This window comes from Cydia amplana, chromosome 4 (assembly GCF_948474715.1).
Source record: "Cydia amplana chromosome 4, ilCydAmpl1.1, whole genome shotgun sequence".
NCBI lineage: Eukaryota > Metazoa > Arthropoda > Insecta > Lepidoptera > Tortricidae > Cydia > Cydia amplana.
The window spans coordinates 19,438,115-19,463,229 of NC_086072.1; the positions used below are offsets into that span (position 1 = coordinate 19,438,115).

General features: G+C 42.5%; 1 protein-coding gene across 1 annotated transcript; it reads right to left on the bottom strand.

Moving 5' to 3' along the window:
• Positions 1-5,614: 5,614 nt before the first annotated feature.
• LOC134647419 (integrator complex subunit 9) lies at positions 5,615-24,913 on the bottom strand. The gene is made up of 10 exons (XM_063501772.1): positions 24,620-24,913; positions 23,709-23,900; positions 23,117-23,319; positions 21,589-21,821; positions 18,462-18,656; positions 17,816-18,042; positions 14,281-14,491; positions 13,083-13,263; positions 11,339-11,613; positions 5,615-5,832 (listed from the first exon to the last, which is right to left on the bottom strand). Exons 1-10 carry the CDS (start codon positions 24,626-24,628, stop codon positions 5,615-5,617), a joined length of 1,944 nt encoding a protein of 647 aa, XP_063357842.1. The 5' UTR covers positions 24,629-24,913.
• Between the last annotated feature and the right edge of the window lie 202 nt (positions 24,914-25,115).

Here is a 25,115-nt window from a genome sequence, read left to right on the forward strand (position 1 = left end):
AGTTAAATTATGTTTTATCCCTTTCTTACAAATATATAAGTCAAAATGACAGATAAGGACAAACGATTATTAGCTAGTTGAGGTTTGTAGCGCGTTTATGAATAAGGTGGTAAATCTATTGTCAAAATTGTATCGTGTGTGGGCCACCTAATCTAGCCAACAGTACTTAAATTTATCAAAAACCCGATCGAATAGGGCTGAATTGTAAGGTCAATGTGGCTAATTCCATCATAGGGACTATTCTGTCTACTAGCGTTTTTCTCAAGCAACATTGATAATTTCATCGACAAAGCATCGATTGATTTTAGTTTTAGTTTCAGCAATCAAAAGCAGATGGTTTTATTCCTACATTTGAAAATCATAGAAATATACGCTCGTGGACGGAATAGACCCTATGACGGAATTAGCCACATTGACCTTACGAGTGATCTGGAAATGCCGGGACAGTAGCGTAAGACAAATATCCATATCAAAAATCTAAATTGTATGATAGCATTGACTTATATCTCAGGACTGGCCTTACGTGCACTAAAAATAGTACTAGTTCAGCGGTGTCACTCACGAATTCGAGCCAATCATGTAGTGTAGTCTAACGCAACTAGTTGCGACCAATCGCGCGTGCTCATCAACCAATCGCGTTGCAGCGTTTTCACACCGCTGTACTGGCCCCATTCATGCTCCATTCTTATTGCCCGTAAGGCTAGTCCTGAAATATATATATGTCAATGTATGTTAGTAACAGACACTGTGTGGTCCGGGTTAATAAAAAATGGCTGAGAAGATGTACATACAAAAATTTAGAAAGAAGATAGAAAATAAATTTATTCAGGACGCTTACAGTATTGCCTAAATCTAATACAACACTTTTATTAATATAAAAATAAACGTCCCTGAAAAGATCTCCCCTCAGCTTGACGTCAAGTACTCTACTCTAATGCACACCTCATTCCTCACAAATTCACCTAAAAAAAAACGTGTGCGGCGCGTGATACTGAACCTTATCCCAGTGCACGAAGGTTGAAATTGGGCTGTAGCCGCGCGCGATATTAGGCGGGTCCACACAGAACGACCCGCCTCGCGAAATTGCCGCGCGAAGCAGTTCGGTCGGTGGAGACGTGCCTCGCCCGAGGCAATGCGACCCACCTAGGCTACTAAACGAATTTATTGACATTTTTAACAATTTCTATAGACCCGGACTATACGCCCTTAAAAAATGTTCACCTAAAAGTAAATTGTGTGGTTATGAATTTGAAGCACTGTAATTATCATGTCCATTGTGATACCGGACAGATATGCGCTAGGCTATTGGAAGTTGAATCAAAAATACAATATATATAGTTTGTTAAAGGACTGTCTCATTTCAAACATAGAGAGACTATCTTTGTCTTACACTGGTACTAGCACCCAAAAGAAAAGGATGAGTATAGTTTTTTTCGTTTCAATTTACTGACAATTTGCACGTAGAATTGTGTTGTCCAGAAGGGGTGTTACTATCGGTCAATAAGTAGTACTTAATCCAATGTTTTTTTTTGGTTTACATTTTAACACCATAAATCACAGTATTTTTGGTTCAAATTTCATCTCTCCGGTTGAAATTTTATTCTAATGTTACCTGTGTGATGTCGCTACGTCGACTGCGTAAGTCTCTTTCTAGCGATCATGTAAGTGCGAGAGGGACGAATGCCTTATGTGCTAATACTCTCTGTACTTGTTCCAAAGGTACCTACCCCTTTTCAGTATTTTTTTTTGCTTTGTGCTAGTAGTGTCTTGTGTCACTGAACAGTGGTTCCTTGTGGTTAAAGTTTATGTAGGTATCGCATTTTAGAGAGAGGTCACACACAATACATCTTAAATCTTAATATTATGAGACTGTCAATGCCATTTTAGGGCCGATACAGACGGACTGAAACGCGACTGCAATTCGTATAGGAACTGCACGCCAACTGCATCCTGCAGTCCGTCTGTACCGGCTCTTAATTTCATAATTTCTTGTAAACTCAAATAGATGTCTTATACTAAAGAAAAAGTGACTAAGATCTCCAGTGGTCAGGCCTTCAGTAGGCCCATCTGACCCAATAGGGTATTTTCCTACTAGTCAAATCAGTTTTGTTTTAGAACTGTCAAAACGATTTTCTAATATGGAATTTACATATATGAAACATTACATCGTGACGTCACGGTTAACTTACCTACTTTTTATATTTCTATCCGATTTATTAAATTAAAATAAGACTTGTGCTTAAAAATAACTGCTAATCTATGTTTTTCTAATAATTATCTGGTGCTTTATTTCATGCATGGTGTGAAATAATTTATTTTTCACACCACCTATTCGGAAAAGAGCTTTTTCTTTCCTGCTAGGAGGGATCAAAGTGGCACTTTTCCTCCCTGCTAGGAGGGATCAAAGTGGCACTTTTCCTCCCTGCTAGGAGGGATCAAAGTGGCACTTTTCCTCCCTGCTAGGAGGGATCAAAGTAACACTTTTCTGTTCTAGCACACTTTTTTAATTTTTTGTGCACATTTTTTTTAGCTTAAATAATCTGTTTAAGCATCAGATTGTGTCAACTCAACACTAAGATTTTTTTTATTTTCCTCATAGTTGATGTGAAAAGCAGCATGTGTCACACGGTATCAAAATTATTTCGTCTTGGGCGTTAACACTTAAATCCCTTATTACGCTCAGGATTCTACTTTAGAATCCCTTACTACGTTCGGGATTCTATTGTAGAATCCATCGCTTCATTCAGGATTCAATGTACGCCCTTGACGGAAATATATCATTTTGATCCCTTGTAACACAAACTACTATAAAATACAGGATAGTACCCTATTCTCGAGGATATGCAATATTTCATTTTCTACGCGCCTTTGATCATAACTCTTGTATCCATACTAGTTATACCAGTGTATCCCATTCATTATTTCGTGTCATTCGTCTCTCTAAACTGCGAGAGCTACAGCTTGGCAAAAAAGAGTAGAAATTAAAAAGTGACAACACTGTATTGTCGTCCCGTTTTCTTATAATTGGTTTGAAAGGGACGACACTACAATCTTGCCACTTTTTAATTTCTACTCTTTTTTGCCAAGCTGTATATTAGTCAAAAGTAAGGGTGATATGAGCGGCCGCTATAGCGGAACGGTAGGCGATAATTCAGTAGGTGTATATTGTCGAAAACGCGCCGCGCGAGCTGTTTCTGTCTCACTCTCACTCTATGTAACAGAGTGCGATGAGCCATAAATTTAACAATCTGCACAATAACAATCACACTTCGCTGTGATATTTAGTTGCATCACTTTGTATAGTATGGCTACATTGGCAGCGCAACTTAATTAAGATCTCGTAAAAAGGTTTATATACAAGCTTTTACCTAAGTTTTTGCTTAAAATCTTAAGCAGTTTAACTGGATAATGATACAACAATTTTAACCTTTTGACCACCTTTATCATCGAGCGTGCTCGTGTCGCCGAAGTTACACGCAGTTTTGTCTTATTTATCAGACCGCGGCGAAATAAGCCCTATTTTGTTTTGTCTTGTGAATCAGTCTACGGCGGTTAAAAGGTTAAATGTTATTTTACAAGGAGAGAAAGTTGCCACGGCAACATGTTATTATTTTTTTGAGTTTTTTTTACTAAATATTTTTTTAACTAATTGGTGGCTGAAACGACACGACGATATACAGTTAATAAATGTAGACGATTGTATTTGCGCTGTTGCCAGCTCGCGCGGCCGTTTGTTATCACAACACTATTTTAGTTGGTTTTAATATTACTTATTACGTAATGTATAAGTGTTAAAATATATATTTATGGTATAAATGCAATATTAACGCAGCTGTTTGTTTTAATTATAATATCCTCAGCGTATATGTCTGGTTTAATTTTATAAAAAACAACTTTTATTTACTAATGTTTTATTTTACTTAATAATTATTATCTTAACTTATCAAGTATGTTTACAAAAAAATATTATTGTTTTAGGATATAGCAGACTTACTCTTAAAATCGTCATTATCACTTTCAAACAGCAGTCTTGTATCCTAGTGCGCAATACATGTATACATGAAAAAAAAAAACAGTTTTTTTTACATAAGTAATAATTAACTTAAAATTGGCTTCGTTGCCACGTCGGTTATTCTATATAAGATTATAGATGATTCAATTTAAGCGGGCAGCATGCGTCTTACGCAGTTTTAAACCCGCATGGGGCCGTTCTTGCCTCGCAGAACATACGACGGTTGCCTCGCTCGGCTACCTCGGCATACGTCGAACTGAAGTTGCAGATGATTCAAACGGGCCGCGAACGCCTTGCTCAGCTTCAGCCTCACATGAGGCCGGGCCCTTGCCTCGCAGAAGCACGAGTGTCGCCTCGCTCGGCCACGGGCTCCGGTATATATGTCACCGTAAAATTGTAAACACTCGTCATATTATAATCTCGCTAGTCACATTATAAACTGACGGTAGGGAGATTATAATCTAACCTACCGTCAGTTTATAATGTGACTAGCGAGATTATAATATGACGAGTGTTTACAATTTTACGGTGACATTATGACACCGTTAGATTATAAACTAACGGGTTCGCAATCTTACGGTGTCATATATACGCTGGACAGGGTTAGAGATGATTTAAACGGGCCGCGAGCAGGGGGGTGTCACTCCGCAGTTTAGGTACATTTGGCCGGCGCGCCCATCGGACAGGCGTATGGCAGTGGGCTGCCGCTCGGCGTGCACGATAGTCGTGTCACGTGGCGCTCGCGCAAAATTGAAAATACACAATGGCTTCGAAACTTACTTCCGTGAGAATCAGACATACTATCTCCGGATAAAAAATGTATGTTTACATAATCAACGTTTGTAATTCCTACATATTTATCTGAAAAATAATAAATCAGTGGGTATAGGTATAAAAACTAGTCAAGTGATAACCCCGTGCCGACACTCACAGTTCGGTCATAAAACTGCGGCGCGCAAAGGAGATTCACGGTTCGTGCGCGGTTATAAGTTTCAATTTTGCATGCAGGCGGCGATATAAATGTAATTTTATACCTAAATCTGACTTTTGTGAAGGAGTGAATTTTCTGTACGTTAGTACTATTAGTTATTCTGTGCCGCGAGCGCCTTCCTAGGCTTCAGCCTCACATGAGGCCCGGCTCTTGCCTCGCAGAAGCACACGAGTGTCGCCTCGCTCGGCTCCGACGAGCCGGTCGGGCCGCGGTATACGTTAGCGTAAGTTAGAGATGATTCAAGCAGGCGGCGAGCGCCTTCCTCAGCTTGAGCCTCACATGAGGCCCGTCTCTTGCCTCGCAGAAGCACGAGTGTCGCCTCGCGCGGCCACGGGCCTCGGTATATGCCGGACAGTGTTAGAGATGATTCAAGCAGGCGGCGAGCGCCTTCCTCAGCTTAGCCTGCATGAGGCCCGTCTCTTGCCTCGCAGAAGCACGAGTGTCGCCTCGCGCGGCCACGGGCCTCGGTATATGCCGGACAGTGTTAGAGATGATTCAAGCAGGCGGCGAGCGCCTTCCTCAGCTTAGCCTGCATGAGGCCCGGCTCTTGCCTCGCAGAAGCACGAGTGTCGCCTCGCGCGGCCACGGGCCTCGGTATATGCCGGACAGTGTTAGAGATGATTCAAGCAGGCGGCGAGCGCCTTCCTCAGCTTGAGCCTGACGTGCGGGCGGGCCCTTGCCTCGCAGAAGACGTGCGTGCTGCCGCGCTCGGCCACCACGAGCGTGTCGTGGCGCGGCAGGTGCACGGCGCGCCCGCCGCCCGCCGCCGGCTCCACGCGCGCCTCCCCGAGCCCCTCGCGGGACAACTCGCGCACCAGGCGCTCCACGTCTGCACAAATCAATACGAATGTCAATGTGGTACGTGGACAAATATCACTAGAATTTTTACTGTTTTATTTTCTTTGCCTTTTTTAGGGTTCCGTAGCCAAATGGCAAAAAACGGAACCCTTATAGATTCGTCATGTCTGTCTGTCTGTCCGTCCGTATGTCACAGCCACTTTTCTCCGAAACTATAAGATCTATACTGTTGAAACTTGGTATGTATTCTGTGAACCGCATTAAGATTTTCACACAAAAATAGAAAAAAAAAACAATAAATTTTTGGGGTTCCTCATACTTCGAACTGAAACTCGAAAATTTTTTTTTCATCAAACCCATACGTGTGGGGTATCTATGGATAGGTCTTCAAAAATGATATTGAGGTTTCTAATATAATTTTTTTCTAAACTGAATAGTTTGCGCGAGAGACACTTCCAAAGTGGTAAAATGTGTGTCCCCTCCCCCCTAACTTCTAAAATAAGAGAATGATAAAATTAAAAAAAATATATGATGTACATTACCATGTAAACTTCCACCGAAAATTGGTTTGAACGAGATCTAGCAAGTAGTTTTTTTTTAATACGTCATAAATCGCCTAAATACGGAACCCTTCATGGGCGAGTCCGACTCGCACTTGGCCGCTTTTTTTTTTCTTTTGATTATTTAATAACTGACACTATTTTATTTTTGAGTGAAGCATTATATATTATATTAGGTATCTTTGCGATAAAGGAATAGTCTTGTAACACGTAACATCATGTCGATATTGTATCTTGTATTTCGTAGAGATTAAAAAAGCGGCCAAGTGCGAGTCGGACTCGCCCATGAAGGGTTCCGTATTTAGGCGATTTATGACGTATTAAAAAAAAACTACTTGCTAGATCTCGTTCAAACCAATTTTCGGTGGAAGTTTACATGGTAATGTACATCATATATTTTTTTTAGTTTTATCATTCTCTTATTTTAGAAGTTAGGGGGGGGGGGGGACACACATTTTACCACTTTGGAAGTGTCTCTCGCGCAAACTATTCAGTTTAGAAAAAAATTATATTAGGAACCTCAATATCATTTTTGAAGACCTATCCATAGATACCCACACGTATGGGTTTGATGAAAAAAAAAATTTTGAGTTTCAGTTCGAAGTATGGGGAACCCCAAATTTAATTGTTTTTATTCTATTTTTGTGTGAAAATCTTAATGCGGTTCACAGAATACATCTACTTACCAAGTTTCAACAGTATAGTTCTTATAGTTTCGGAGAAAAGTGGCTGTGACATACGGACGCACAGACAGACGGACAGACAGACAGACATAACGAATCTATAAGGGTTCCGTTTTTTGCCATTTGGCTACGGAACCCTAAAAACCGGCCAAGTGCGAGTCGGACTCGCGCACGGAGGGTTCCGCACCATCAACAAAAAATAGAGCAAAACAAGCAAAAAAAAAACAAACAAAAAACGGTCACCCATCCAAGTACTGACTCCGCCCGACATTGCTTAACTACGGTCAAAAATCACGTTTGTTGTATGGGAGCCCCACTTAAGAGTCCTTAGTCCTACAAGCGAGCGTTTTTTGCAATCTGTTACCTTTTTCATTCAAGATTACGACGTAACTATTAGTATTCATTCAAAAACTGATAACGTACTTAAATAATCATTTCTTAAACTAGCAAGTAAGACCGTTCAAGTTGACATTTTCTCTTTTTAAACCTAAAATAAATGAGTTTTCTTGGGAGGCTTTTTCAAAATTTGCAGTGAGAACTGTCGTTTCGGTTCTCAATTTTGCAGTAAACAAGAATCATTTGATACAGAAATGATTACAATTCAATTCACCATATCTTTTACGAGCGGCTAAGACTATTGAAAATCAAAGATTCATTAAAAAAAATGGATATTTAACCTTCCGAACTTTCTTCATTTTTTGGGTGAAAACAGGGTTACATTATATTTTTTTATCGCAAATTGTACTATTATTTTGCCCTAAAAATAATATTATAGCAAACTATAACTATACGTTAACCCATAAAAAAATAATCATAACTATAGGACCTACCTTGCCGTAAATTTATATTATTTTAAAACACGTATAAATCACGCTGCACCGACGCCGCGCGCTCATTCTCCGCCGAGGCGGCTTAGGGGACGGACCTGTGCTCGATCGTCAGGCGTTCGGTGACTATGGTGCGTTCGTAAACAGCCAGAGAGTTCCGAGAAGTGCTGTATACAGCGACTAGAAAATCTTGATACAAATAAGTACATTTTTTACACCATATTTAATTTCAACAACAGACTCTCGCTAGGTGATAGGTTTTCAGTGTTACTTGAATACTGGTTAGGTTTTGCATTATTATTATACCCGGACGACCTGGATAATGTCCAGGTTCTCATGATGGAGTCAGGAGTTGGTCACCGAACTCCTAATCTACTCATCATAACTCCATCGTGTTTGGGCTCAATAGATTTGCCTCGACGAGCACCTTCGTTCTAGATGAGGTCCAGGTTCTCATGATGGAGTCAGGAGTTGGTCACCAGAACTCCTAATCTACATATTATCACTCCATCGTGTTTGGGCTCATTAGATTTGCCCTGACGAGCACTATATATCTTGAGGAGGTCCAGGGTCTCATGATGGAGTCAGGAGTCGGTCACCAGAACTCCTAATCTACTCATCATAACTCCATCGTATTTAGGATTATTAGATTTGTCCTGACGAGCACCATCTATCTAGATGAGGTCCAGGGTCTCATGATGGAGTCAGGAGTTGGTCACCAGAACTTCTAATCTACTTATCATAACTCCATCGTGTTTGGGCGCATTCGATTTGCCTTGACGAGCACCATCTATCTAGATGAGGTCCAGGTTCTCATAATGGAGTCAGGAGTTGGTCACCAGAACTCCTTATCTACTCATCATAACTATATCGTGTTTGGGCTCAATAGCTTTGCCCTGACGAGTACCATCGATCTAGATGAGGTCCAGGGCACAGGGCTATATTATAGTCCTTACGAACAGATACTTATCTCTCAAAGAAAACTCAAATGCCTACCGTTTTAATACCTACACAAAAATACAATGAAATGACCTTCAACGCACCGCTCCCCGCACCGCGCGCACCGGCACAAAGCTAGGGTTGCCGACGCTTAGAAATTATTTTACAAATAAGTACCTACCTACTTACCTAAACTATAGATTGTATGAAAGATACCTACCTACTTACCTAAGGTACAAATATAAGTTTTATTAATTGTAAAATAACTATGAGCAAGATAAGTTGCAATAAGTAATTAATAATTATAATATTCCTTTTATCATTATTAATTACTTATAAATTTATTTTATTATTCTCTTTATTTATCTTTTGTCTTAAGTTAGGGTTTTTCCTTATTTTATTATTTATTATGATGAGTGACTGCGAAATATTTTAAAAGGTCATATCTCCCTACAGTAACCGTAGTGTTTACGCCGTTTTATAAACCGCGTAAACACTACGCGGTTTATAAAACGGCGTACTACGTAGCTTGCGACTATCGTAAAAAAAATTGGTATAAGTACTTATATTGAGAACGTCTAATAGTTACTTTTCCTATCAATCGGTAGAGCAAACACGGATTTTTTTATTAGTTTTTTTTTTGTTTCTGCATCCATCCACAATTCCACACTACAACATGTGTTATTTGTTCGTGAAGAAGACATTTATTTCGCATACATTTTGGCATATTCGAGCGCCGGCGACCAACTAGCTTGATTTTCTACCGTGAACGGGAAGAGATTCGTAGGTATAAATCCGTGCTCGCGCGGAGAGTTCCATAGGCCTGAGCGCCTACCGCGAACCACGTTCGACGTGTTGCCTCTCTGTCGCACTTGTAAATTCGTACGTAAGTGTGACAGGGAGGTAACACGTCGAACGTGGTTCGCGGTAGGCCCTCTGTCCAGGGTATCTTAATGGAGTGGAGCGAAGATGGCATAATATAAATAATCGGATTTCGGTATTGACCCCGACGAGGCCATCAAACAAAAAAAGAAATGTGGAATGTAGTCAACGGTATCATGGTTTTAAATAAAAACAATGATTGGTTTTAACAGATAGGGCCAGTTGCATATCACAAATAAAGAAACATGTTTATTTGCAGTATGGACGGGCCCCGACTTTCCCCTAAAAACAGAAATAGTACAAAAAGACGACAATTTGTGGGCAGCAAAAATGTAAACAAAACTCATGGTTTGTAAAAAAAAACAACGGGTTGCACTCCGGGAGTGCCGGCAGAAGTGAAAACTCAATGACTAGTGCAAAATGTCTGCAGCACTATGTATAATTGATGTTAATGCCATCTAGCGTTATTTCGTCGCATTACTTGAAACCCCTAAGCACATCACTGTTGGTACTCGAGTTATATTAATACCGGTTAGAGGGAAACTCACTAGATGGCATTTAAATCAATAAAGAAAAACTCAATAACATTGTAACAGTTTTTTGATCAGGTCACGTGTCCGTCTTACGGTCACGTGATCTGTCGCGAGTTTAACATTTTTTCCCCACCTCAAAAAGTGCACAGCGCCGCTAAAGAAGTTTGAAAATACAACACTACTACAATGACGAATATTAGTAGTAAGATTTATTCGGGTAATTCCGAAAATCATTGTAAAATCACTCATATTCCGTTGTAGTAAGAGTCAGCTTTCGGAATTATCCGCCACTATTCGTTCATTCGGAAATACCCGAATACACCTTATTCATAAGAAGAGTGATTGTCACAATAATTCCATGCCAGAGGTAAATATTGTTATTATTTACTCGCCTCTGGTTATATATTATCCCAACACATACACTCTATTGACTACTACCATGCTTATAAAATAAAATAAAGAGTGCCAATATAACGCTAAAAATAATGTTTCTTTGCAATTAAATTGAAAAGTATCAATATTATTCTCGCCTGCGTTGAAACGCGCTTAACTTTGCCGGCGCTCGCGTACCGAGCGCCAACGCCATCTATCGAGTGTTATTTCGTGAAATCGGTGAACGCTCTAAGGAATAAGGCCTCTTAAATCTTTATTTTATTCTGTTTTTAGTATTTGTTGTTATAGCGACAACAAAAATACATCATCTGTGAAAATTTCAACTGTCTAGCTATGACGGCTCGTGAGAAACAACCTGGTGACAGACGGACGGACGGACGGACGGACAGACGGACGGACGGACAGCGGAGTCTTATTAATAAGGTCCCGTTTTTACCCTTTGGGTACGGAACCCTAAAAAAGACATAGGTACCTAGAAAGTACCGACGATAGTTGATAGATGTCAAATACAGTGTAGCGACACTCGAAGGACCGGACACTTTTTGACGTTATAGAGAGTTTTATCAACATTAAAGAAAACTTAACTAGAGGCAAAAATGTCGACTTTATAGGGAGTGAAACGTTATATCGAGTGACGTTATATGGAGTTTACACTGTACTATGAACATTCCTCCCACCCTAATTCCCGCATATTACTGACTCGTTAACAAAAACACTTACCTAAATCTCCCCACTCCAACCTAGCCGGTTCCGGCGCTGCGTCCCCAGGCAGCCTCGGAATCGGTTCCACAGGCTGCAACTCCAATCTCGAATCCCTCAACGCTAACAGCGCTTGTAAAGGCGCCGCCCTTAGCCCCGGACGTAGCTGCCTAGGTTGTAAGGCTTGGGCCAATGCCCCGGCGAGAATGCCTCGGGCGGCGCGGCGGCGGAGGCCGACGGCTCGCGCGCCGCCGCGGCGCAGCACCACGGTCGGCACGTCGGCGCTAATGTGCGGTCTGAAAAAAAAAACAAATTAAATCTAAATTCCTACGAATAGTTAATCCTAGTTTTAAATGAGCATTACGAGTATAATATATGTTCTAGAGTCTGGCTAACCAAAAATTGTTGACAGATATTTCGTTGTTGTATCACCAAAATTGTCTATGATTAAAAAAAACTAAAGTCAGTTGTCAATTTATGTCATTCATTCAAAATGTTTGTGGTTTACAAGGGGTTTATCAAGGGTTTATTTTAAATAATATTAATAATGTCTATACTGAGAGAGGTCCGCAAACTATTAATTTAAGCTTGTAAATAATTACGACAATGTGCGAAGTCGACGTGTAGCGTTGTATAACGAAAAACTGCAATGTTTACAAGTCCTAAACACGGTAAGGTGTCCATGGGCGACGGTGATCGCTTACCATCAGGCGAGTCGTCAGCTCGTTTGCCTCCTATATCATTAAAAAACCCGGCCCAGTGCGAGTCGGACTCGTGTTCCAAGGAATCCGTACATTAAGTCCGACTCACGCTTGACTGCACATTTCTAATAGGTTTTCCTATCTATAGGTAAAGAACTATTTTCTATATTTGTTTCAAAATTTTAGACCCAGTAGTTTCGGAGATAAAAGGGGGTGAATGGTCGGACAGACAGACGCACGAGTGATCCTATAAGGGTTCCGTTTTTTATTTTTGAGGTACGGAACCCTAAAAAGGAGACTAGTTTGATAGCGTGGCTGTAGTTGACGTGTCGACAGTAGAAAGTCATAGCGAGTGTATATGAACATACCTAGCGGGCCCCGCAGTAGGGGCGGCGTACTGCTCCGGTAACGCCAGTTCTCGAGGCCGCAGCTCTCGGACTAGTTTGTTAGCCTGGCTGTTGTTGACGTGTCGACAGTGGAACGTCATAGCGAGTGTATATGAACATACCTAGCGGGCCCCGCAGTAGGGGCGGCGTACTGCTCCGGTAACGCCAGCTCTCGAGGCCGCAGCTCTCTGACTAGTTTGTTAGCCTGGCTGTTGTTGACGTGTCGTCAGTGGAACGTCATAGCGAGTGTATATGAACATACCTAGCGGGTCCCGCAGTAGGGGCGGCGTACTGCTCCGGTAACGCCAGTTCTCGAGGCCGCAGCTCTCGGACTAGTTTGTTAGCCTGGTTGTATTGTGTCGACAATGGAAAATCATAGCGAGTGTATATGAACATACCTAGCGGGCCCCGCAGTAGGGGCGGCGTACTGCTCCGGTAACGCCAGTTCTCGAGGCCGCAGCTCTCTGACTAGTTTGTTAGCCTGGCTGTTGTTGACGTGTCGTCAGTGGAACGTCATAGCGAGTGTATATGAACATACCTAGCGGGCCCCGCAGTAGGGGCGGCGTACTGCTCCGGTAACGCCAGTTCTCGAGGCCGCAGCTCTCGGACTAGTTTGTTGGCCTGGCTGTTGTTGACGTGTCGTCAGTGGAACGTCATAGCGAGTGTATATGAACATACCTAGCGGGTCCCGCAGTAGGGGCGGCGTACTGCTCCGGTAACGCCAGCTCTCGAGGCCGCAGCTCTCGGACTAGTTTGTTGGCCTGGCTGTAGTTGAGGGACGTGTCTATGGGGCAGTGGAACGCCTTCATGGCGAGCGGTTGGAACGGTGCCAGCGCTTCTAAGTACGGGAAGTCAGGCTCTGTGGACAAACAGTTTGTAGTTAAAAAAAAGCTAAGTTCGGAAACACGTGCAATCAAATAAAAGCAACGATTTAATTTAATTCAAAGTAAACCACATATGTATACCGGTATTTATTTTATAATAAGGTGGGCATAAACAAACTAATTTACATTCATTACTCCGTTACCGCACACTTTTGAAGAAAAACGCATATGATCGTACCATAAATAACACTTAATATTATATTTACAAGTAGCGACCCGCCCGCACCGGTTACACGAAACCTTAAAAAATTACATGCCTAATCCTTTCACAAGAATCACTGTATTGATAGGTGAAAACCGCACGAAAATCCGTTCAGTCGTTTTTGAGTTTATCGCGAACACACATACACACAAACAGACAGATGCGGCGGGGGACTTTATTTTATAAAGTGTAATGATACTTGTTGCATTAAAGTATTCTGGAATTAGTAGATAGTATTGTGGTTAGAGTTTAGAATTTAACACATTCACTGCCAGGAACCCACCTGGTGGGCGCTCGTGAACTTTGCTCAGACGCCGGACAACCCGCTGGGCGGGTTGTTTTATACGCAGCTATAGACGACCGGCTTCTGGGGTAGTGCGCCGTTTTTTGTCTGGCAGTGAATATGTTAAAAAAATGGTATAGTCCAAAAATCTGTAAGCGCTGGTGGCCTAGCGGTAAGAGCGTGCGACTTTCAATCCGGAGGTCGTGGGTTCAAACCCCGGCTCGTACCAATGAGTTTTTCGGAACTTATGTACGAAATATCATTTGATATTTACCAGTCGCTTTTCGGTGAAGGAAAACATCGTGAGGAAACCGGACTAATCCCAATAAGGTCTAGTTTCCCCTCTGGGTTGGAAGGTCAGATGGCAGTCGCTTTCGTAAAAACTGGAGCCTACGTCAATTCTTGGGATTAGTTGTCAAGCGGACCCCAGGCTCCCATGAGCCGTGGCAAATGCCGGGATAACGCGAGGAAGAAAGATAGTCCAAAAATCTGTGATAAAGTTTTTACCAGTAAATATAACAGCGTGCATAGGGTTCTGCGCCCACAGTTCAACAAGGTGTACAGCAGCGCCGAATCTCAGACTCGGGTGTCCGGCGAACACGACGCACGGCTGCCGGAAGTCCCGGCTGAATGCGTCGTCGTGGAGCCTCCGGGCGTGTCGGAGGCGGCCTGCGCGTGCCAGGGCCGCGTGAGGGAAAGGTTCCTCGGGCAGGTATACCTGTAAGGTGTAGCTTTATTTGACGTAAGCGCATTGTAATATACCATAGAAGGTAGGATCCTATAGAAGTGGTCTACGCGTGCCTCCGTGAGGGACAAAACATACGCAATGCGACGCTATGATTGGTCGAATTTATTTGTTATGGTGGGCAACAAATAAATTCGACCAATCATCCATGCTAATTTACGGTGAGGAATAAAAAAAATGTGAGACTGTAACAAGGTCAAACAATAATAGCGCTTTCGCTGCTACTCCTACTGAAAGATACATAAGTCTATCCCGTTCTGTCAGTTATCCCCACCACTCATGCCCAATCCAGTTTAATACTAGATTCATGTAATATACCTACTTGAAAAAGCGGCAAAGTGCGAGTCGGACTCGCCCATGAAGGGTTCCGTATTTAGGGGATTTATGACGTATTAAAAAAAACTACTCACTAGATCTCGTTCAAACCAATTTTCGGTAGAAGTTTGCATGGTAATGTACATCATATATTTTTATTTTAGAAGTCACAAGTTACATTTTACCACTTTGGAAGTGTCTCTCGCGCAAACTATTCAGTTTAGAAAAAAAAATGATATTAGAAACCTCAATATCATATCTATAGACAGGTACACGTATGGGTATGATGAAAAAAAAATTTGAGTTTCAGTTCTAAGTATGGGTAACCCCCAAAATTTATTGTTTTTTTTTTTCTATTTTCTGTGAAAATCTTAATGCGGTTCAGAGAATACATCTACTTACCAAGTTTCAACAGTATAGTTCTTATAGTTTCGAAAAAAAGTGGCTGTGACATACGGACGGACAGACAGACGGACGGACAGACAGACATGACGAATCCATAAGGGTTCCGTTTTTTGCCATTTGGCTACGAAACCCTAATAAACTATCTTACGTATCTTTATCTTTTATATGAGAATGTGACAGTGGTTAAAGTATTTAAGTTGGGATAAATGACAGTTTAAGGGCCAGTTGCACCATCCACAGTTAACAGACTGATCAACGTCAAGCAGCAGAGATCTAAGAAACTTCCCATACAATAAAATTATGCGCACGTTTTTACGGTGACGGACGTTTTGTTGCAACCGACCCTAACTATCCTACTGTCGCTTGGATAAAATTATTGAATGGACAATTTACAGTCCAATTTTAGTATCTAGGATAAAGAATGCAATTAACCTTTTCCACGCCGTGTCAAACACAAAAGCTGTCACTCAGACGCCACATCATTGAAGTGTCAAAACTGAAGTTGAACTTTATGTATATGCACGTAGGTCGATGTTGCTCTGTGGTCTGTGACCGATTAATCGATCTTTGGCGTTGAACCTACGGTGCGGATATATCGGTCATTGGCGTCCAAAAGGTTAAATTATGTGCAATTTAGATGGATGTACTCGTAATTGAGAATTGAAAAGACTGATCGACTTCACTGGTGACCGAAGAGCTGGCAGCTTTCTCGCACAACGTATTAGCCTCGCAATACAGCGGGGAAATGCTGCCAGCGACCTCGGCACCATGCCAAAGGGGCCCCATTTCTTAGATTCATTTTAATTTTATTTAGTATTAGTTTTTAGTTTTAATGTAGTTTTTTTTTATAGATAAGTTAGTATATTTTTAATGTATACTATTGAGAATGCATTTATAGTTATAATTGCGTCCTTTCCTTTAGGTACACTAGAAGCAGTGATGTACTATTATGGTTCGGCCACGAAAACACACAAACACTCCTTGCGAATTATTTATGCAATAGTATTGTCGTCGACAGATTTTACGTGGCATTCAGATCATCATGTGACACCCGTGGAGATGCAGACGTCCATTAGGCTACGGCGACCGCTTACCATCAGATGGGCCGTATGCCTGCTTGCCTCCGACGTGATATAAAATAAAGATTAGACAGTTCAAGTCATGATCATCGTGTATTTCGTATGCATTAACTATTATTTATCCAAACATATTTCAACCCTTATTGTATTTATTTATTAGGTTTTTGATTTAAATTTTAATTAATATTATTCCATAAATTTAGAATTTAATTTGAAGTAGCAACACCATTAGCTTCAATTTGTTTCTTATTGGCTAAATGGTTGTCATATATATTGTTGCTACATCAATGACTTCCTTGCCACAAACAAAATCTATTCTCTATTCGAGACCTATGTTAAAACGTTAAACTGAAATATTCATACAAAACGCAGTGTCACAATACCCCTCTCATACCTCACACAAACAAAAAATAATAGTGAAAACAGACATTGCTGCTCACCACGTTCCGTACATACAGTCGTGATTGAATATTTTTACCACAATATTCAACACTCCAAACGAAACAACCGTAGAACGAAACGTTATTGCGTAAGCAAGGGCGTTTACTCTGGCGGCAAGGTGAAAGCTAAAAAAGCGGCCAAGTGCGAGTCGGACTCGCCCATGAAGGGTTCCGTATTTAGGCGATTTATGACGTATAAAAAAAAATACTTACTAGATCTCGTTCAAACCAATTTTCGGTGGAAGTTTACATGGTAATGTACATCATATATTTTTTTTAGTTTTATCATTCTGTTATTTTAGAAGTTACGGGGGGGGGGGGGGGCACACATTTTACCACTTTGGAAGTGTCTCTCGCGCAAACTATTCAGTTTAGAAAAAAATGATATTAGAAACCTCAATATCATTTTTGAAGACCTATCCATAGATTCCCCACACGTATGGGTTTGATGAAAAAAAAAAATTTTGAGTTTCAGTTCGAAGTATGGGGAACCCCAAAAATTTATTGTTTTTTTTTCTATTTTTGTGTGATCTTAATGCGGTTCACAGAATACATCTACTTACCAAGTTTCAACAGTATAGTTCTTATAGTTTCGGAGAAAAGTGGCTGTGACATACGGACGGACAGACAGACGGACAGACAGACAGACAGACAGACAGACAGACAGACAGACAGACAGACAGACAGACAGACAGACAGACAGACAGACAGACAGACAGACAGACAGACAGACAGACAGACAGACAGACAGACAGACAGACAGACATGACGAATCTATAAGGGTTCCGTTTTTTGCCATTTGGCTACGGAACCCTAAAAACCGGGACCTTGCGTCCAGAGAAAACCTGCGTGCAGAGAACTGCAGTATAGGTAACTCCTTCAAAATATTACCTTAGCCTGCTTGGCCTGGCTGACCCACTCGGCCAGTATATTGGAGTAAGCCAGCGACGCGTCCGCGACCTCGCTGAGCACATATAGAGGTACATGTGCTAAGCCTGCCGCCTCTAGATGAGCTCCCAGACATTCCAGCAAGATAACACCTGAAGGGTAGTAATTACCTTAGCCTGCTTTGCCTGGCTGACCCACTCGGCCAGTATATTGGAGTAAGCCAGCGACGCGTCCGCGACCTCGCTGAGCACATATAGAGGTACATGTGCTAAGCCTGCCGCCTCTAGATGAGCTCCCAGACATTCCAGCAGGTCATAGAGTACGCCTGAAGGGTAGACGGGTAATAGAACGCCGCCACCGCCGCGGAGGGTTGTAGCGCAGTGGACGCATAAGTCGCCTGTCAAGGAAAAGTATTAGTCAGAATATGTAGGCTCTTTAATTTTTTACTTAAAGCTATACTCGTCGTAATTCGGTTAATCGATTTGCCCCAAGTAATGCGGCCTGATTAATCGATCGACGGTGCGATGTCAGAGTAGATGAAACACTCACTCATGCCATTTCATTAGGGAGTTGATACTATATGAGAGCTCAGATAACCATTTAGTAAAACAGTTTTTACCAAGCATGTTGTCCGGGTTATGTGCAGGTGTCTGTGTCAGTGCGGCCAACAGAAGTAGATCTGCCCCAAGTAATGCGGCCTGGTTGATCGGTCGACAGTGCGATGTCAGAGTAGATGAAACGCTCACTCATGCCATTTCGTTAGGGAGTTGATACTATATGAGAGCTCAGATAACCATTTAGTAAAACAGTTTTTACCAAGCATGTTGTCCGGGTTATGCGCCGGTGTCTGTGTGAGTGCGGCCAACAGAAGCAGATCTGCCCCACGTAATGCGGCCTGATTGATCGGTCGAGGGTGCGTTGTCAGAGTAGATGACCCACTGACGTAAGCTACTTTTTCGTGCGCTGAGCGTAGTACCCAGTTAGCGGAGCCGAGACAGAAGCCAGATGACACTGAAAAGATGGAATTTGCTTACTGATATGGTATGAGTAATGGATAGAAGATATAGTTTGTCAAAGGACTGTCTCATTTCAAACATAGACAGAGATTCATATGTTTGTCTTACACTAGTACTGGCACCCAAAAAAAAGGATGTGTATAGTTTTTTTTGTCCTCATTACACACAAATTAGTTTGACCAACTATAGAAAGTCACACTGGTATGGTGTGGTAAGCGTTGGTTGGTTGGGGTTGACATCCATGTTTAAAAATGTCAAAACTAGCATTATTTATTTAAATTTGGAACCTGTATCGTCTTAAGTTTTTTGTTGTCTGTACATAGTGTACATGATTAACAGTACGTACAGTCAGCAGCAGAAGTTGCTAAGCGGGCGAGGTGTTCACAATTACCTTGACACGCTCTTATTCCCTTAACAATAAAGTCGCGTCAAGAACATTTTGAACACCTCGCCCGGTTAGCAACTTCTGCTGCTGACTGTACGTACTGTTAAACATGTTTGTGAATATCATTTATACCTGGTGTTGCATCCAGCGCGCCATAAATATCCACCCTTTCGTCATAACCAACAACTCGTACTCTCGCCAACGCCCGTTGCAACGCCTCTGCGGAATACAGGCGACGCCACGCCCGAGGTCTTGAGGCGTGGGCCAGTGGCGGTGGTAAAACGTGAAGGAGTTCCTTCCAGCGCTTCTAACAAGCAGAAACTGTAGCATAGTCTGTCTCGCTCTAACATAAAGAGCTTAAAGCCATTCCTACCTGGTGTTGCATCCAGCGCGCCATAAATATCCACCCTTTCGTCATAACCAACAACTCGTACTCTCGCCAACGCCCGTTGTAACGCCTCTGCGGAATACAGGCGACGCCACGCCCGAGGTCTTGAGGCGTGGGCCAGTGGCGGTGGTAAAACGTGAAGGAGTTCCTTCCAGCGCTTCTAACAAGCAGAAACTGTAGCATAGTCTGTCTCGCTCTAACATAAAGAGCTTAAAGCCATTCCTACCTGGTGTTGCATCCAGCGCGCCATAAATATCCACCCTTTCGTCATAACCAACAACTCGTACTCTCGCCAACGCCCGTTGTAACGCCTCTGCGGAATACAGGCGACGCCACGCCCGAGGTCTTGAGGCGTGGGCCAGTGGCGGTGGTAAAACGTGAAGGAGTTCCTTCCAGCGCTTCTAACAAGCAGAAACTGTAGCATAGTCTGTCTCGCTCTAACATAAAGAGCTTAAAGCCATTCCTACCTGGTGTTGCATCCAGCGCGCCATAAATATCCACCCTTTCGTCATAACCAACAACTCGTACTCTCGCCAACGCCCGTTGTAACGCCTCTGCGGAATACAGGCGACGCCACGCCCGAGGTCTTGAGGCGTGGGCCAGTGGCGGTGGTAAAACGTGAAGGAGTTCCTTCCAGCGCTTCTAACAAGCAGAAACTGTAGCATAGTCTGTCTCGCTCTAACATAAAGAGCTTAAAGCCATTCCTACCTGGTGTTGCATCCAGCGCGCCATAAATATCCACCCTTTCGTCATAACCAACAACTCGTACTCTCGCCAACGCCCGTTGTAAAGCCTCTGCGGAATACAGGCGACGCCACGCCCGAGGTCTTGAGGCGTGGGCCAGGGGCGGTGGTAACACGTGAAGGAGTTCCTTCCAGCGCTTCTAACAAGCAGAAACTGTAGCATAGTCTGTCTCGCTCTAACATAAAGAGCTTAAAGCCATTCCTACCTGGTGTTGCATCCAGCGCGCCATAAATATCCACCCTTTCGTCATAACCAACAACTCGTACTCTCGCCAACGCCCGTTGTAACGCCTCTGCGGAATACAGGCGACGCCACGCCCGAGGTCTTGAGGCGTGGGCCAGTGGCGGTGGTAACACGTGAAGGAGTTCCTTCCAGCGCTTCTAACAAGCAGAAACTGTAGCATAGTCTGTCTCGCTCTAACATAAAGAGCTTAAAGCCATTCCTACCTGGTGTTGCATCCAGCGCGCCATAAATATCCACCCTTTCGTCATAACCAACAACTCGTACTCTCGCCAACGCCCGTTGTAACGCCTCTGCGGAATACAGGCGACGCCACGCCCGAGGTCTTGAGGCGTGGGCCAGTGGCGGTGGTAACACGTGAAGGAGTTCCTTCCAGCGCTTCTAACAAGCAGAAACTGTAGCATAGTCTGTCTCGCTCTAACATAAAGAGCTTAAAGCCATTCCTACCTGGTGTTGCATCCAGCGCGCCATAAATATCCACCCTTTCGTCATAACCAACAACTCGTACTCTCGCCAACGCCCGTTGTAACGCCTCTGCGGAATACAGGCGACGCCACGCCCGAGGTCTTGAGGCGTGGGCCAGTGGCGGTGGTAAAACGTGAAGGAGTTCCTTCCAGCGCTTCTAACAAGCAGAAACTGTAGCATAGTCTGTCTCGCTCTAACATAAAGAGCTTAAAGCCATTCCTACCTGGTGTTGCATCCAGCGCGCCATAAATATCCACCCTTTCGTCATAACCAACAACTCGTACTCTCGCCAACGCCCGTTGTAACGCCTCTGCGGAATACAGGCGACGCCACGCCCGAGGTCTTGAGGCGTGGGCCAGTGGCGGTGGTAACACGTGAAGGAGTTCCTTCCAGCGCTTCTAACAAGCAGAAACTGTAGCATAGTCTGTCTCGCTCTAACATAAACAGCTTAAAGCCATTCCTACCTGGTGTTGCATCCAGCGCGCCATAAATATCCACCCTTTCGTCATAACCAACAACTCGTACTCTCGCCAACGCCCGTTGTAACGCCTCTGCGGAATACAAGCGACGCCACGCCCGAGGTCTTGAGGCGTGGGCCAGTGGCGGTGGTAACACGTGAAGGAGTTCCTTCCAGCGCTTCTAACAAGCAGAAACTGTAGCATAGTCTGTCTCGCTCTAACATAAAGAGCTTAAAGCCATTCCTACCTGGTGTGGCATCCAGAGCGCCATAAATATCCACTCGTTCATCATACCCAACAACTCGTACTCTCGCCAACGCCCGTTGTAACGCCTCTGCGGAATACAGGCGACGCCACGCCCGAGGTCTTGAGGCGTGGGCCAGTGGCGGTGGTAACACGTGAAGGAGTTCCTTCCAGCGCTTGGCCGCGGCGCCGGTGCTGCAGTTAGACAGCCATTCGGAGAGCTCTTCGAGGTAGAATCTGATAGAATAAAATGGAATTTATTCGTAAGCACAAACAAACGAGACAATACATAATATCTTTTTCACCTCAGCAGCTCGAACAAGGGTACTTTGCTACTTAAAAACAGTGAGCAAAATCGCATTTTGCTCACTGAGTGAGACAAAATGAGCAAAATGCAATTTTGCTCACTCAGTGAGCAAAATGCGATTTTGCTCACTGTTTTTAAGTAGCAAAGTACCCTTGTTCGAGCTGCTGAGGTGAAAATTTAATTGTTGGTATATCTTAAGAAAACATGAGTGAATAGAGGTAAGTGATGAAGAAGGAATACATTTTTCGGGTTCTCTAATATGTTCTCACTGCTGAGGTGAAAAATGTTGTGTACTACACGAGATCAAAGTTATTTACATCTCGTGCGCTTTTGAGTCCCTTACTACGCTCAAGATTCTAAATTAGATTCACTCGCTACGCTCGTGAATCTATTATAGAATCTTTCGCTTGCACGGGACTCAAAATAAGCACTCGAAGAAATATCAAACTTTGATCTCTTGTTGTACAAATAACTATTGGCACAGACATTAGCTGAGCCACCTTCCCTTTCAATTAGTTTGTAAGCATTATTGTGTATTTTTATTATGTACCTATGTTCAAACTCTTTGAATAAACGTCTTTTATTTATTATTTATTAATATAAAAGAAAACACAAAATAAGAAAGTGCCACGAAATGGCCTCATCTCAGCATGTTGCTGGTGGCTTCGAGCGCTGGTCTTTCCATGAGAAACAGAAACAATTAGAAAGGTATCTAAATTTTTCGCTATGGAAAGTCCTTAACGTTATTGCAGCTACGAGCTACGGCTAATCTACGAGTAACTGGGCGATATAAATGGAGAAAGACATTGTTTAAAAGTCGATGTTCATGGTAGCCATTTAGGTTTCATTCACGACCTTATAATATAAACTTTCTTAATATACCGTCAGCTGACGTGAAACCTCTGCACAGAAGTTTGTTTGCAGGGGGGAGGAAGGGGGGGGGGGGTCACCTCTCTCTGCACTAGAAGAAGATAGGTTTTGGTGAGATTCAGGATTGTGCTGTGTGCGGCAGGTTTATATTATATTTTGTGAGTAAAATAAAGTAAAAACTAGATCAGGGGCCCGTTTCTCAAAAGCTTGTAATTTGTAATACTTTCTAACAAAAGCTGTCTAAAAGTGACAGAGAAACGGGCCCCTGCTCCCAAAATTTACCTCCTATTTAGGAACCAGCGGAAGTTATTGTGATGTCATGTCACAAATCTAAGCTAAGTTGTATAGCCATTACCTCCCAATCTGCAAAGTCGGCTCGGTAGCAAGCACCTGCCCTTTAAACCCGGGTGTGTCCACAATGAACGGCAGCGCCAGCATGCATGTGTAGTTGGACACCAGCAGCACGTCCAGTTGTGCGAAGTCTACCACTTTGTCCAGAGGTGGGGCCCACTCCGGAGCTGAATCTACGAACACTCGGCCGCAGCATTCTTTGAGCTCCTAGAAAAAGATATTATGTTCTGTATTACTTCTTATTTACTTGAATAATATGCCAAAGCTAAAAATTATCATATTTGTCATTCATTTTATGTTGTAGTTCTAAAGCTAGATATTTTTATAAAGGGAAGAAAACAAGCAGACAAAACCAATTAGAACATTGGTACTTAAAACGACTTTGTTTTATACTATGTAGTGATTATATTGTATTATATATATATTATAAAGAGCCCACTGTGTCCCACTGCTGGGCAAAGGCCTCCCCCCTCTTCCTCCACGCGTCTCTATTTAGTGCAATATCTGGCCAGCCTCTCAAGAAGGAGTCCAAGTTACCCCGCCATCGCCGACGAGATGTAGTGATTATGGTAATAATTTATTTCAGACTAACTCACCCCTTCTAGAAGTGGATCAGTAATATGCGGTGGAGTGTATGAAGGCAGACTCGCAAGCCTCGCTGATGGTACTGGAGGCAACGGCAAGAAGTTCAGCACGGAGTGTGCCGACAGTCCGCAGTCCAGCATAATGAGTAGCTCCTTGAATGATAGGACAAAGCATGGCTTCGCTGCATCACTGCTTAGGCAGTACTGTAATAACCAACAAATATTAGTCATTCTCACATTTTTATCACTATTAAGTTATTTGTTTTGCAATGGTTTTAAGGTATGAAGGTTAACACATTCAGTGCCAGCGCGAGCTACGCGCTACGAGCGTAGCCGATAACACGGGAAAAACCGTATGCAGCGAAAAGCGCCTACGAACAGTGAACTCCCCTAGCGAGTCGCTGGCAGTTAATGTGTTAAACCACCTTTGCTACCAAGTGAAAAAAAAAAATCCACCACACCAACATGTGGAAAATACTAACTGTAAAACATTACAAATCAAATCCAAATGAGCATTATTAAATATGCATCATTCAAAATAAACATTTAAAAGCCAATTCTACTAGCCACATTGAGATTGCTCAACAAGAGCTCAAAATGTCCATCAACTGGAAAATAACTTTTTGGCAGCTTGTTGCGATAAATATGTTTTTAGAATGATTTTTATAAAAATCCATATTTGTGCGGTTGAAACACCACTGCTTGAGCAATGTGTGGTGTTTTTTAACTGTGTTATATTCGCTTGGCTTATATAGCACTGCAGAATATCAAAAAGGAAAAAGAATTCTAAAATCAGTAATTATCTAATAATTTTGCTATACTCATAAAATACATAGCTATGAGAGAAAAAATATATTCTTTAGATCAGAGTACGAATAGAGACTGAAGTTCTCAGAGACAGTAAATCTCAATAATAAACTTACCAACTTCATGGTGAGAATAGATGTCCTTGCCTAAAAATACAAAAACACCACTTCTTGAAACTTAAAGCTTTACAGCAGCCAGTTTATTTGGTTCATCTTGAGATCATTCCCGATATACGCTGTAACACAGGCTAGGTTACTTAGATGTCGCAACCCCAGAATGTGCCTGCCGGGAGCCACGTCCAAAAACAATAGATTTTCTTTAATTTGAAGCGTTTTCCATTGCAATATATAAGCAAATATCTAAAAATAGAAAAGGCGCTCTTAAAACTTGAGCAAACCCTTATATTTTATGAGTAATACGCGATTTTATATTCTATAAAATGCGTCCGATGTGTTTTGTATGAAACGTCAATTTCAGTTGACACTCATGACAGTGACAGTTTGCAAGCGTTGTTTGGGTAACTTTCGGATATTACCCCGATTATAAAAAATCCGAACGCTCCTTTGGGAGTAAGAAAAAAACCTGGAAAAATAGAGCATTGGTGCAAAGTAA